This window comes from Nelumbo nucifera, chromosome 1 (assembly GCF_055504915.1).
Source record: "Nelumbo nucifera cultivar China Antique chromosome 1, China Antique-T2T, whole genome shotgun sequence".
Taxonomy (NCBI): domain Eukaryota; kingdom Viridiplantae; phylum Streptophyta; class Magnoliopsida; order Proteales; family Nelumbonaceae; genus Nelumbo; species Nelumbo nucifera.
The window spans coordinates 209,692,459-209,706,820 of NC_142649.1; the positions used below are offsets into that span (position 1 = coordinate 209,692,459).

General features: G+C 37.1%; 1 protein-coding gene across 1 annotated transcript; it reads left to right on the forward strand.

Annotated features, from left to right (window-relative positions):
* The first annotated feature begins 732 nt into the window (after positions 1–732).
* Positions 733–3,848, forward strand: LOC104585634 (NEP1-interacting protein-like 1). Its single transcript, XM_010242580.3, has 5 exons — positions 733–1,265; positions 1,445–1,599; positions 2,374–2,463; positions 2,569–2,721; positions 3,574–3,848. The coding sequence occupies exons 1-5, from the start codon at positions 1,187–1,189 to the stop codon at positions 3,745–3,747; spliced, it is 651 nt and encodes a 216-aa protein (XP_010240882.1). The 5' UTR covers positions 733–1,186; the 3' UTR covers positions 3,748–3,848.
* The last annotated feature ends 10,514 nt before the right edge of the window (positions 3,849–14,362 follow it).

The following is a 14,362-nucleotide window of genomic DNA, read 5'->3' on the forward strand; positions in this document are numbered from 1 at the left end:
TATTTTATTACAATATAAATGAAATAAATTAAGATATAAAGAAAAATAAAGTAAAATCCAAAACAAAATTAAACAAAAATTTACATTTTTTACATTTGCACTCCCATTCATTTGTATTAATGCAAATAAATTTGCATTGCAATCAAACACAGCCTATCCGGCCCCTCCTTGGCCACTATTAAAGTCTTCACTCTCACTACTTTCTATAAAGGAGGGAATGTTCCTTTCAACAGTGGATATTACAACCACGTCACCCATGTTTAGGCTACATGTCTTTGTTATCTGCCTCTAAAGAGGAATTTTATCTATGGAAAAATTTTCCACTAAAAAAATGGGCAAATTTTAACTCCAAATCCCTTCCGGTGCCCAGAATAGGCTAGCTTTTCTTGTAAACAGATTTGGGCAACTCTTCAACTCGGTTGAAGTCTTGAAGATATCCACTTTGCCCTGTAAAAAATAGCTCATCAAACACTTCTGACTTGAAGATTAATTCATGAATATATATACCTTCATAGGCTTCCTGCTTTGTGAACACTAATTCATTAAATAAAATTACTGTTTATCTCCTTAATGGAGGAATGATCATTGACAGTGAAATCAGAAATTAAATGTGCTAGCTGGGTCACATGAATCTGCAATATTTAGTTATTAAATGCATACAATCAGAGAAATTTCCTTCAACTTTTCAATTCTTGGAAGGCCACTTGCCCGGCCCTTTCCTGATCAGTTTCTTTAGTGGATAAACTGACCCACAGAACCAGAAACCTCTTCATATTTCCAGCCAATTGAACCAGAAACCGCCATACATGTCGCCTGCAGCACCTGGTTTTGGGGGTTTTTGTTTCTTCTTTATGGAACATCACGCATCTAAGCAAAGTCATAGTAGGCGGTTGCCCAAGCTAGGTCCAATTTCTATTACCGCATTCGTCGTGGTGCATGTCTCTCACTGTGTTCAGTAGCTTTCATCTCCTTTCATTCATTTTGATGACCTTTGCATTCCTGAAGTTTTAAATGCGTCTTCTATGCTCTTCAATCTTCACACATCTCTAGACGCGCGGTTAGCTTTTTTCTGTGTCTTCCGCTTCATATCTGTAAATTGTAATCAAGTGAAGCTCGTCATCCTCTATATTGTGCTGCTGGTTTAATTCCTGTTGTTGTCCGATCGAGTGCTACCGATTCTGTAGAGATGGTGGGTTTTGGTGGGATTTTGTTAAGACTGCCCTGCAAGGCCTTCTGTGCTGTACTTACCTGCATTTCCGTAGTAGGTACATCCTGAATTCAGAAGTAATTAAATTGCACTAACTTTTTTGGTTTTTGCTATGTTCTTGATCCTGAAATTTCTCTCCATTAATTCATTATTATAAATCTCCTGTTGTCCCATAATGTTAAGAATATCATCCGATGACAACTCTGTCTCTTGGCATTTCATCTCTCATTTCTGCAGGAGGGACCGCTGTAGGAACAGTTAGAGATGCAGTTAAGAGCCAAAGCCCAGAGCCTGCAGGTATCCATCGTTTGCCAGGAATCGCTGCCATTGCAGGCGCAGTTGCTGCTATCGAATTGCTCCAATCCTCTTTGATCGACGGTGCAATTACCACGGTTAGTATATTATATACAGAGAAATTGACGTTTTTAGTTTTACTACTTCATTGGTGTTAGCACAGCAGATAATATCTTTAGTTCGTTACGTATAGATTCTGTCAAGTGCCAATCGGATCATTTAGTATACTGTTAACTGTCAATTCTCCGGGGGGTCAACTAGACTGACTCCAAGTCCCAACCCAACCGACCCATTACATTAATTTATGCAAGGTCTGTGTAAATTTCATATTAGATCTTTAGGCTGTGTTTGGTTGCAGTGCAAATTTATTTGCACTAGTACAAATGTATGGGAGTGCAAATGTAAAAAATGCAAATTTTGTTTTAAATTTTACTTTATTCTGTTTTTTGTCTTAATTTATTTCATTTTATATTGCAATCAAACAAAATAAACTAAAATTTGAAACAAAAATAGGTCAGAATTTACACTCAAATCATTTTCACTGTCATGATTTTGCATTGCAACCAAACACAGCCTTAACTCATCATTTTCTTATGGGGATATTTATAAAAATATTTTGAGAAACTGCCAAGCTAAAAACTATTAGCTTGTCAAATATAATCCAGTGTTATAGGGTCAGGTCCAATAAACCAAACAAAATCTAGCTAGTCTTAGCTTATAGGGTCATGACCAATAAGCTGATCACTAATGGGTCATCAGTATTGGATCTAATATTATATATATTAGAGACCCTATTCAATAAAAGGGCTGTGTGTGTGTTATCTTTAGAAGCCTAATGAAATTTATTAATGCGTAGATGCTTTGATGCACAGGTTGATCTCTTTAGAAGCCTAATGCAAGGAAAGATTTTCCAGGAATGGATGAGCCATTTAATTGATAAGGCATATCAGTGCCACTGGCAAGTAAGTATGAACCATGAAGAAGCTAGCTGCAGCTTCCAACTCTACATGGTCTCACTATAACTAAAGATAGATGAAATATCTGATCATTGGATGACGAAATTACAGCATAGCACTCGAGAGAGACATGACATTTATGACAACGCCTGCTCTCAAGGGATGCCGCTGAGCTTGGTAACGAAGCTCCCCCAATTCTACTTCGCTTATGACAACAAGACCACGGACACTTGCGATGTGATTCACTGCACAATCTGCTTAGAGGTATAACAAACGCTACTGCTTCAATTCTCCTTTCCTTCCACCTTCAATAGCTATCTAATCAAGTTGGTTAATTTGTGATTAATTTTATAATTTGGTGAAGATGGATTTTGAACCCAAGTGTCTATAGCAGCTTAAGCTATGACACATGACATGACAGTAGTACTACTTCATGACCCAGAAAGGTGATCGTTCAGTAATCAGTCAAGTTTCTGTTATTCTACTGGCTTTCCATCATCAACTATGGCTTTTAATTAGGATATCCAGGGATGTATGTATAAACAGTCCCATTTCCCCAATTTCAGGAGAGAGATGTATGCTAAAGACAACATAGACTGCAACTGCAATTATTGAGGCAAAATGGGCCTGCGTAAAACGGACAGCCCTGGGCCCAGAGCAATATATAATTGACAATTTGACATGATACATCACTGTAGCGGTGTACCCAAGATATGGGCCACCGCCTTCAAAAAAGCAAGATATGGGCCACCAAAAATGCCCATAAGATTGCAGGTTGCAGCGTATCAAGGATCCAGAAAAGTTTGGATAGTAGGTGATTTGAAGATCACACCCCTACTTTTGATTCTGTTTTTTGTTTTTTACCCATCCTAGTCCTAGCACCCCCCCCCCCCCCCAAAAAAAAAAAAAAAAAAAAACAAAAACGGAGAGAGAGAGAGAGAGAATAGTCCCATTTATGCATAGGTGTGCTTAATGGCTAATTCAGATAACCTACTTTCCAAGTTTCTTCCTTGTTTAAAAAGGGTATTGGTTTATTTGCTTATGTTGAATTTACCATTGTTTAAAGCTGCTCAACAGTTCAAACTGATTTTCTGTCTTTCTTTGTTTCTAATTTAGGATTTTAAGGAGGGAGAAAGTGCAAGAAGACTCCCCAATTGCAGTCACTTCTTTCATTTGATTTGCATAGATGGATGGCTGGTTAGAAATGGGTCTTGCCCCAATTGTAGAAAAGATGCTTGGTGCAACATTTTGATTCCATTTAAGGACACCTGCAGATATATAACAAGGTGACATGCTGGGAACCATGTACTGTGGAAAATAGATCCATATAGAATCCTTGAACAATGTACCATTTGTTGAGGAATCCACTCTTGGCTTGTTATTGAATGATCCATGGTGCCTCCGTTATTACTACTACTACATGATCTGAGCAACCAAAAAAGTGGGAATATTGAAAAAAATTCAGAACGAACAATAATTTTGATGAGATAAAAAGTAGGAGGAATAAGGGAGAATTCTGAGAAAAAAACTGAATGAAGGGGAAATTTACAGAAAAGAAAAACAATATCAGGACAACAAAGAAAGTATGCACAATCTCAAATATGAATCACAAATTAATAGGGAGAGCCATGTCACCCTCTCCCTAACATATAAAATACAGTTCCTAGCTCAGAAGCCCCTCCCCACTCTCCTAGACTCTTCTAAATTTTCTGGGTTTTTTGAATTTTTAAAAATGACGTAAAATTAACCAAAAGACATTAGTAACTCAATTGCCATTCATTGAAATGCCTATTAATTATCTTTTCATTTAATTTTATATTAGGCCCCGTTTGCTTTTTGGTAAGTTATTTACCCGGGTAAATGAAGTTATATGGGTAAGTTTTTCATGGGAAATACTTACCCGGGTAAGTGCATTTACCCATGTTCTTTTATTTCTCATGTAAATAAGGCAATGACCAATTTATCCATAAAAATCCATTATTAATAAGGACATTTTTGTCCCATTCAAGTGTTGGCAACTTTCCCCCTAGGTGGGAAAGTTATTTACCCACCTAGAAGATGGGTATACCTAGGAAAATAAACTTTCTCTGATCCCCACATAAATCTGAAAAAAGAACATGGGATTCTTGGCTGGCTAATAATATTAAAGAATGCCCCCTCAATTCAATGCCCCATTATTATATAAGAAATTTTATTTAATATAAACAACTAAATACACATATTAATATAAGATTAGATGTATAATAATATTAAAGATAAATAAATCAATTAATTTGGCTGGCTAATTAAAAACTAAAATATTCTATATTATTATTAGTTCTCTAAACTCTAATTTTATTTATTATTTTTTAATACTCAAATTTTGCTTTTTTATGTTAACCATTGTCAAAAGGAAAGAGAATAGGTATAGGAGAGGTAGCCCACCTTGTCTCATACCTATTTAGAGCGAAACACTCCCTAAAAAAATCCAGCTATTAAAAAAACACTCACAAGGGCTTTCGAAATTTATTTCTATATCAATCTAATATTCTAGGAAAGGATTTGTAAATATGTCTATAAAAAGTATAAATTATTGAAGTGGTCCATATTTTTCAACTTCTAATATTACATACACTAAATAATTAATCCAAATAATGATCATTAATTAGCATATATAGTATTAATCTATATTGCATATAAGGAAGGATTGGGTCATGTTAATCATTCAACCATCTTGGCCCATGCATGATAGATCAACAATTCAACAATCCGGGTGTTTAATAAATCATATAATAAAAATATAAACATATAGAAACATGCAAAAATACAAAAAAAAAATCATAGATAAATAAGACATGATCACTAAGTCATTGCTGAATTCATTTTTAAGTTATATCTGATAGAGAAAAGGCATGAATATCTAATCCTAATTAATTTTGTGTTTTGAATCCTTCTTTTAGTTATTAATAAAATCTTCTTCTCTTTAAAAATTAATTTTGTGTTTTGAAAAAAATGCTATAAATTATTTATTAGGAACTCCTCTGGAAATAAATTACTAAATTATAATATTTTCTATCTGAACTTTAAAAGCTTTGGAACATCGTCATAGCGCTCCTTTAGGCTGTATTTCCCTACATCTCACTTCCTTTCCCTACCTTTCTTTCAAACCAAACACAGCCTTAATTAATAATAAAATTTAATTTATGCATCACACCGTTGCCTATTTGCGATAAAACCATGGGATAGGACTTAGGAGAGTAATTAATGTATATGAAACTGTTACATGCCCCAATAACTCATTTATTGATCCAGGTTTAAGGTTTTCACCACTTGTTCAGAATTGTAGGTTAATTGGCTTATGGGGTCTCACTGTATTGTTATTGTATGTGCAAGGGTTGAAAACTTGCCAATTGCTTGAATCTTTTGCAAAGCTTATTAGATAGAGATCGGATTCGGTTTTCATTCATATATCTCCGATGAATAAAAACATATACCAAGGACTAAATCATCCGAATTATGCTAGATATTACTCCATTAGTCTATACCATCCACCCTAGTTATCCAACCCGACCCGCATGTAAAATCGCATGCCCAACACGTAATGGTTGAGCTGGTTGAGCTCATTGGGTTACAAAACTATCATCCTAAAGTCAGCTATCACGTCAATCTCAACATACATCATGCATCCTCTTCTGATTGACCCGCATGCTTTTACCATGTGACTTAGTAATGCACCTCTTTAAAATGGCCGGATCACACGGTGATTATTTTTGCGGGTCATCGGGTCCTAATAAGGGATCTTCTTAGGTTGGCAGCATTATACTTGGGTGTTGTACTGTTGGGTCTCGGCACGCATTCCTGATGCCCGGCCGTTGATATTGATGTGAGAGCTGACTTTAGATTTTAGAATCGACCTAATTAATTTGCTGATCCAATGGGCTCAACCCAGCCCAAACCCGCTTAACTCTTACGTGTTGAGTTACGTTGGGACTTTAGGCAGCCGGGGCAGTTGGGTTGTATTTACGTTACTGTTGGTCCTTTGGCTTCTTTGAGCAGGTGTTTTTCACAAGTTACAACCGATCGAGGGGCCAAGAGGTATAACGATCCTTTCCATATCTATATATATAACAGACACACAAGACTTAGAGAGACGATGCAAAGGAAAGAAGAGATAAAAGATGGAGGAGAACAATAGGATTAGGAAAGGAAAGGAGAAGGAAGAAGGAGAAGAGAAAGGAAAGGTGGTGGAGAAGTTATGCAGGCGTTGTAAACAGACATTCGATCCTTCCACCAATCACACTTCTTCTTATAGGTTTCATCCTTCCTTCTTCGTTTCTCGAAGGGATGATGATCAGAGGTGTTAGGATTAAACTCTGAATTACCGATTAATTAGTATGGCAAACAAAAAAAATAATTGAGGAATATATGAATTATAAAGCAAATAATAAGAGCAAAAGAAAGGTAAAGATGGCACCAGATTTACGTGGTTCGGTCAAAGAGACCTACATCCACGGGAGAAGAAAGAAAACATGTTTATTCATGTCCTTGATGAGAAAACTACAAACTAACCACCTTACTAGTGCCGAAATGCCTTTAACAAAGCCTTGAAGCACTCAAAAAAAAAAGGCATAGATGATTGCTTTGAGCTGGTGTGAGAGAAACCCTTAATGGCATCAGTAAAGAAGAAGAACGATCCAAACAGAGTAGGAGCAGATCTTGTCAGAAGATGGTGATGGAGTTCTCCCAATCTTTTCAGCCTTCTAATGCTCTCTCTCCATACTCCTACTACCCCCAGGAGACACCCCTTTTATAGAAGAAAATAGGAAAGTGGAGGAGTCACAATAAGTGCAGCAGTTTTTGGTGGTGTAATTGTGACTGTTACAACATTCATACCAAAAGATAAATGTAGTAGTTTTTGGTGGTGTAATTGTAATTGAGGCTGTTGAATTACTTAGCCACACCAAACGTCAACAATCTCCACCTTGGCGATAATTCAAACAGCAAATCTCCCTCTCCAAATGCCCCAAGGGCATCAAGCATCAAATGAGACAAGACCTACCAAGTCGATGCAAGCATCGAACTTGGATGATGGTAATGACTTTGTCAACATATTTGCAGGATTCTCAGCGGAAGCTATTTTGTTGACCAAAACACGACCATCCTCAACAATATCACGAACAAAGTGATAACGCACATCAATGTGCTTGGTCCTCTCATGAAACATCTGGTCATGAGTCAAATGTATGGCACTCTGACTGTCACAATATATCACTGTAGCCTTCTATCTACCTATGAATTCACCAACTAGATTTCGTAACCATAAAGCTTCCTTAGCGACATCAGCCACAGCCATATACTCAGCTTCAGTCGTAGACAAAGCAACAGTCGACTGAAGTGAAGCTTTCCAGCTAATAGAGGTACTCCCCAAAGTGAAACAATAGCCAGTGAGAGATCTCCTCCGATCAAGATCTCCAGCATAATCAGAATCACAATAACCGACAAGCTTCTCTATGGATCTTCCAAACTCAAGGCAGAAATTAGATGTACCTCTCAAATACCTAAGGATCCACTTCACGGCTTCCATATGAGCCTTCCCCGGACAGGACATATAACGACTCACAACACTGACTGCCTGAGCAATATCTGGACGCGAGCATACCATAGCATACATGATGCTACCAACAGCACTAGAGTAAGGCACACGAGCCATATAGACCTTCTCCTCATTAGACTTCGGTGACTGCTTCGCCGATAATTTGAAGTGAGCTGCTAGAGGAGTGGAGACAGGTTTGGCATCTGACATGCCAAAACAATCAAGAACTTTCTCAATATAGTTTTGCTGACTGAGAAACAGTTTCCCGTTCTCACGATCACGAATAATATCCATACCTAGAATTTTCTTCGTTGGACCTAGATTCTTCATCTCGAACTCACTGTTCAAGAGAGACTTCAACTTCACAATTTCAGACTTATTCTTAGAAGCAATGAGCATGCCATCAACATTTAATAACAGATAAATGAAGGAATCATCAAAGAGCTTCCTGAAATAAACACAACTGTCAAAGGCACTCCTGGAATAACCACTAGAAGTCATAAAAGCGTCAAAGCGTTTATACCACTGCCTTGGAGACTGCTTAAGGCCATACAGAGACTTCTTCAACAAGCAAACATGGTCTTCCTTTCCTTCTACAACAAAACCATCTGGTTGTTTCATATAAATCTTCTCTTTCAAATCACCATGCAAGAATGCAGTTTTAACATCTAACTGCTCTAATTCCATGTCATGCATAGCTACTAAAGCAAGCAAGGTACGAACAGAAGAATGTTTAACAACAGGGGAGAAGACTTCGGTATAGTCAATACCTGCAACTTGACTGAAACCCTATGCCACTAACCTTGCTTTGTGTCGAGCATCCTCAACACCAGGAATACCCTCCTTAGTCTTGTAGACCCACTTGCACCCAACAATTTTCTTCTTTGGTGGTGGTGATACAAGCTCCCATGTGCCATTCTTTTTGAGAGATGCAATCTCCTCTTCCATGGCAACTAACGACTTACCACTGTCTAGACTGGATATGGCTTCATCGTAAGTGGTCGGATCGGTAGTGCTATCTACCTCACAAGCGATGGTCAATGCATAAGACACACAATCATCAAATCTGCTTGGTGGTCTTATCTGTCGCCTCGGTCTATCTTTGGCAATAGTGTGCAACTCCTGACTGGGCTAAACATCATCCGATGTGATTGGTTCATCTGACTGAGAAGGCTGTGAAGAGGGACTGGGCTCCACCTCCACCTGCATCCGGTCATCTTGTGATATACCTAAATCACCAGCAACAGAATCCTCCTTCCTTGGAGATAACATGTGTGATTCATCAAATATAACATCACGGCTAATAATAATTTTCTTGCTTGAAGGGCAATACAACTTGTAACCCTTTACACCGGAGCCATAGCCCACAAAAATACATTTCTTGGCTCTAGGTTCTAACTTCCCATCGTTAACATGAGTATAAGCAGGACAACCAAAAATTCTTAAAGATGAATAGTCAGCAGGAGTACCTGACCAAATCTCAAATGGAGTCTTAGCCTCGAGAGCTGAATGCGGAGATCGGTTCACCAAATAGGCTGTCGTGGAAACTGCCTCGGCCCAAAAAGACTTATCCAAACTTGCATTGGACAACATGCAACGAGCCCTTTCCAAGAGTGTGCGGTTCATCCGCTCTGCCACACCATTCTGTTGTGGTCGACCAACACAAGTGCGGTGTCTAATGATACCTTCCTTCAAATAATAATTTGTAAAGTCAAACTCACAAAACTCGAGCCCATTATCAGTCCTCAACCTTTTAATCTGCCTCCCTGTCTACTTCTCAATCATAGTTTTCCATTGCAAGAAGACTTCAAACACATCATTTTTATTTTTGAGAAAATACACCCATACCTTTCTAGAGAAATCATCGATGAATGACAGAAGATAATTTGCTCCACCCTTCGAAGAAACACGAGAAGGGCCCCATAAAATCTAAATGGATGTAATCAAGTGTGCCTTTGGTCCTATGTATCCCTTTGGCAAAGCTAACATTTTTATGTTTACCAAACACACAATGTTCACAAAATTCAAGAGTACCTGTGACATGCCCACAAAGTAAGCCCCGCTTGCTCAAAGAAGTCATCTCTTTCTCGCTCATATGTCCGAGCCTCATATGCCACATCTTTGTAAGATCTTCCTCGGACATGGATGACGAGACCAAAGCAGAAGATTCTATCACAGTACTTCCCTGCAATACATATAATCTACCAACCTTGTTAGCTTTCATAACTACCAAAGCACCTTTGGTTACCTTAAGAACTCCACCTTCAGTTGAATATTTGCAACCCCTGGAGTCGAGTGTACCCAAAGAAATCAGGTTCTTCTTTAGATCAGGAACATGACGAACTTCATTTAATGTCCTCACAATACCATCATGCATACACACCCAGACGGTCCCTTTACCGACAACCTTGCAAGCTGCGTTGTTGCCCATCAAAACAACTCCACCATCAAAATTTTCATATGTGGAGAATGCACTTTTGTCGGGACACATGTGGTAAGAACATCCCGAGTCCATAATCCATTCTGAACCCTTCCTTGCAACTGCATCTGCAATTAGCAGAAGATCATTCTCTGACTCATCCGCCGCAACACTTGCTTCAGCATGAGGATCTTTCTTTGTGTCACCACTTGCCTGATGTTTCTGCTTATTTTGCAACTTGAAACATTCAGCCTTAACATGACCTTTCTTTTTGCAGTAGTTGCAAGTCAAATTACGATTCTTTGACTTAGACCGACCCTTTGACTTACTACTACCACTTCTTTCATGTGGCCTACCACGGACAATGAGACCCTCGGCTGTAGAGTTACTTGGGTTATTGGTCAGTTGATTATCAATCAGTTCGCGTTGTAACAATGCATTCTTTACATCTTCAACTGTAATCTCCTCACGCCTATACAATAAGGTCTCTTTAAAATGCTTATATGGTGCAGGTAAAGAACATAAAAGAGTGATAGCCAAATCTTCATCATCAATTACAACATCAATATTTTGTAGATCCATGACAATCGAGAAGAACTCATCAAGGTGGGTTTTAATCGAGTTACCTTCCCGAAGACGAAGGTCCTTAAGTCTGCTTTTCAGCAGAAGCCGATTGGTCACGCTCTTTGTCATATAGAGTGACTCCAACTTGAGCCACAATTCTGCTGTAGAGGTTTCTTTAGCAACTTCACGAAGAACCTCGTTCGATAAGCACAAATGAATAGCCGACATGGCTTTCATATCAATCTCCTCCCTTTTTTCATCGGACATGGATTCAGGCTTTTTCTTTTGCCCCGCCAAGGCTTTCTCTAAGCCGTTCTGAATCAGAATTGCTCTCATCTTGAGCTTCCATAAACCAAAATTCACAGATCTATCAAATTTCTCAATGTCAAACTTCATTGATGCCATTAGTAACAAAATTAATCGGTAATAATCCCAAAAAACAATGCTCTGATATCAGTTTGTTAGGATTAAACTCTGAATTACCGATTAATTAGTATGGCAAACAAGAAAAATAATTGAGGAATATATGAATTATAAAGCAAATAATAAGAGCAAAAGAAAGGTAAAGATGGCACCAGATTTACGTGGTTCGATCAAAGAGACCTACATCCACGGGAGAAGAAATAAAACATGTTTATTCATGTTCTTGATGAGAGAACTACAAACTGACCACCTTACTAGTGCCGAAATGCCTTTAACAAAGCCTTGAAGCACTAAAAAAAAAGGGCATAGATGACTGTTTTGAGCTGGTGTGAGAGAAACCCTTAATGGCATCAGTGAAGAAGAAGAACGATCCAAACAGAGTAGGAGCAGATCTTGTCAAAAGATGGTGATGGAGTTCTCCCAATCTTTTCAGCCTTCTAATGCTCTCTCTCCATACTCCTACTACCCCCAGGAGGCACCCCTTTTATAGAAGAAAATAGGGAAGTGGAGGAGTCACAATAAGTGCAGCAGTTTTTGGTGGTGTAATTGTGACTGGTACAACATTTATACCAAAAGATAAATGTAGTAATTTTTGGTGGTGTAATTGTAATTGAGGCTATTGAATTACTTAGCCACACCAAACGCCAACAAGAGGTCTTCTCTTTCCCTTTTTAATTAATTATTTGCTGTACAAGATTTCATTTTTTGTAATATTTAGCTTTGAGATATTGTTACTGCTAGTAATTGCCCATACTAAAAGAGAAAGTGTCATTTACATAGACACTCCCCTACATTTTCATGTATTTATTTATTAAAACTTGCCTTATAATATGTGTATAATTAATTTGTAACCGCTTTAATTTATTTAGCACTATTTTTCTTAGGAGTAGGAAATAAAGTTTCATGAAAACAATATTTTATTTATAAAAGTTAAGGATCCATTTGGTTCATAGTCGGAATAGAAATCAAAATGGTTTATTCCCATAGTCTATTTAGTTCAAGCAAGAATGGAAATAAAAATTGGAATCAATAAGAATGAGATTTCATTCCAAAGAGAGTGGCAGGGAATGGCCATTCCCTCAAATGGAGAAATGCTATTCCAGATTCCAGGAGAAATGGGAATGGGATTCCGATTCTACCCAACCAAATAGTGGGAATCGGAATAGCCCATTCAGACCCCTATTCCCACAAACCACACAGGGCCTAAGTTGATACGAGAGTTATTAGGGGTATTTTTGGAATAAAACCCTGTGCCTATGCCTTTTAATAATTCTTTTATTCAAATTTTAAGAGGTCACTTGACTATTCCCAAACAAAAATACAAATAATTCTAATTCATGATGGAAGGTCAATTTAAGTAAGACGCGCAGCTTTCAAATTATAGGGGTTGTTTTAGTAACATGCAGGCTATATGGTGGGTTTTAATAAATATGCGAAACTATATATAAGGGGTGTATAAGTGTCGACCCCAAATAAAGATTATACTCTAACTTCTATCTAAATGGTTGATTGTTAATCTTTGAATAACTTCTTTAACGTTTTATTATTTTCAAATGACGGGTATTAATAGGAGTGGACGTTCCTTCCCCATAATTTCTAGTTATTTCTTAGCAATTTGTTTCATAGCTTTAATCCACAAAGTAAACAAGCCTACCATATCTCTATTTGTTTAATTTATTTTTCTTTAGGCTCAGTTTGAAAGGAGTACAAATACAAATATGTAGAGTGCAAAATCTTGTATTTTGTATTATTTTCATATTTTGTATGTATTTGCATTGCATTTGTATTCCTTCCAAATTGAGTTTTAAGAAAATGTTTAAATTTTGTCTATAATGTGTTTGGTTGCAATGCAAATAAATTTGTTCTGATACAAGACTATGGCAGTGCAAATGATTTAAGTGTAAATTCTGATCTATTTTTCTTTCAAATTTTGGTTTATTTTGTTTGGTTGCAGTACACTTAAAGTAAATTAAGACATGAAACAAAATAAAGTAAAACCCAAAACAAAGTTAAACAAGAACTTGCATTTTTTTTCATTTACACTCTTATGCAATTGTAATTGTGCAAATAAAATTGCACTGCAACCAAACACAGCTTAAGGCTCAATTTGGAAGCAGTACAAATGCAAATATGTACAGCGTGTAAATAGATACAAAATATAAGGTTTTGCACTCTACATATTTGCATTTGTACTCCTTCCAAACTCAGCCTAAGTTTTTTAGGTATACCTTCCTAACATTCTTTCGAATTTTTCCTAAAAAGTAGAGTATTAGTTTCGTTCTTTTTCTTGCTTTTAATTATTGATACAAAAAGTGATGCTGTTTAGACCAATAAAAGCTTTTGCTACATGTAGACTACTTGATCCAGAGAATATACAGTAATTTGTTTCTTTAATTTGCTTCATTCTTGGTCTGACGTGAAAGGAGTACAAATACAAATATGTAGATTGTAAAATCTTGTATTTTGTATGTATTTATACTGTATATATTTGTATTTATACTCTTTCTAGACTGAGCCTTAATCATTTTAATTGTAGAGGTATCCATTTTCTTAATCGTTTATACATTTTGCTGCTAAAGGTACTATGAATTGGGACCTGATGAACCTCCTTACGCTGCTAACTTCTATGAGTGCTGTGGCGCTGAAGACCCTGATGCTTTAGGCTGCAAAACTGATTCCCATATAACTTATGATGAATCTGAAGATCAGGAAATTACTTAGGGTAGCCCACTCTTTGACGAGTTCTATTGGATTGGGGTGTTTTTACATCTAAAGTGAAAATTTATATGTATTAATATATATATATATATATATACATACATGCATAGTGGTTTTATTTAGTTGTTGGTTTGAAATTGATATTGGCTTCTCTTGACTAGCAATTTCTCGGTATTCCTCTTCTTATTTTCTAATAAAGTTTGTGTTGA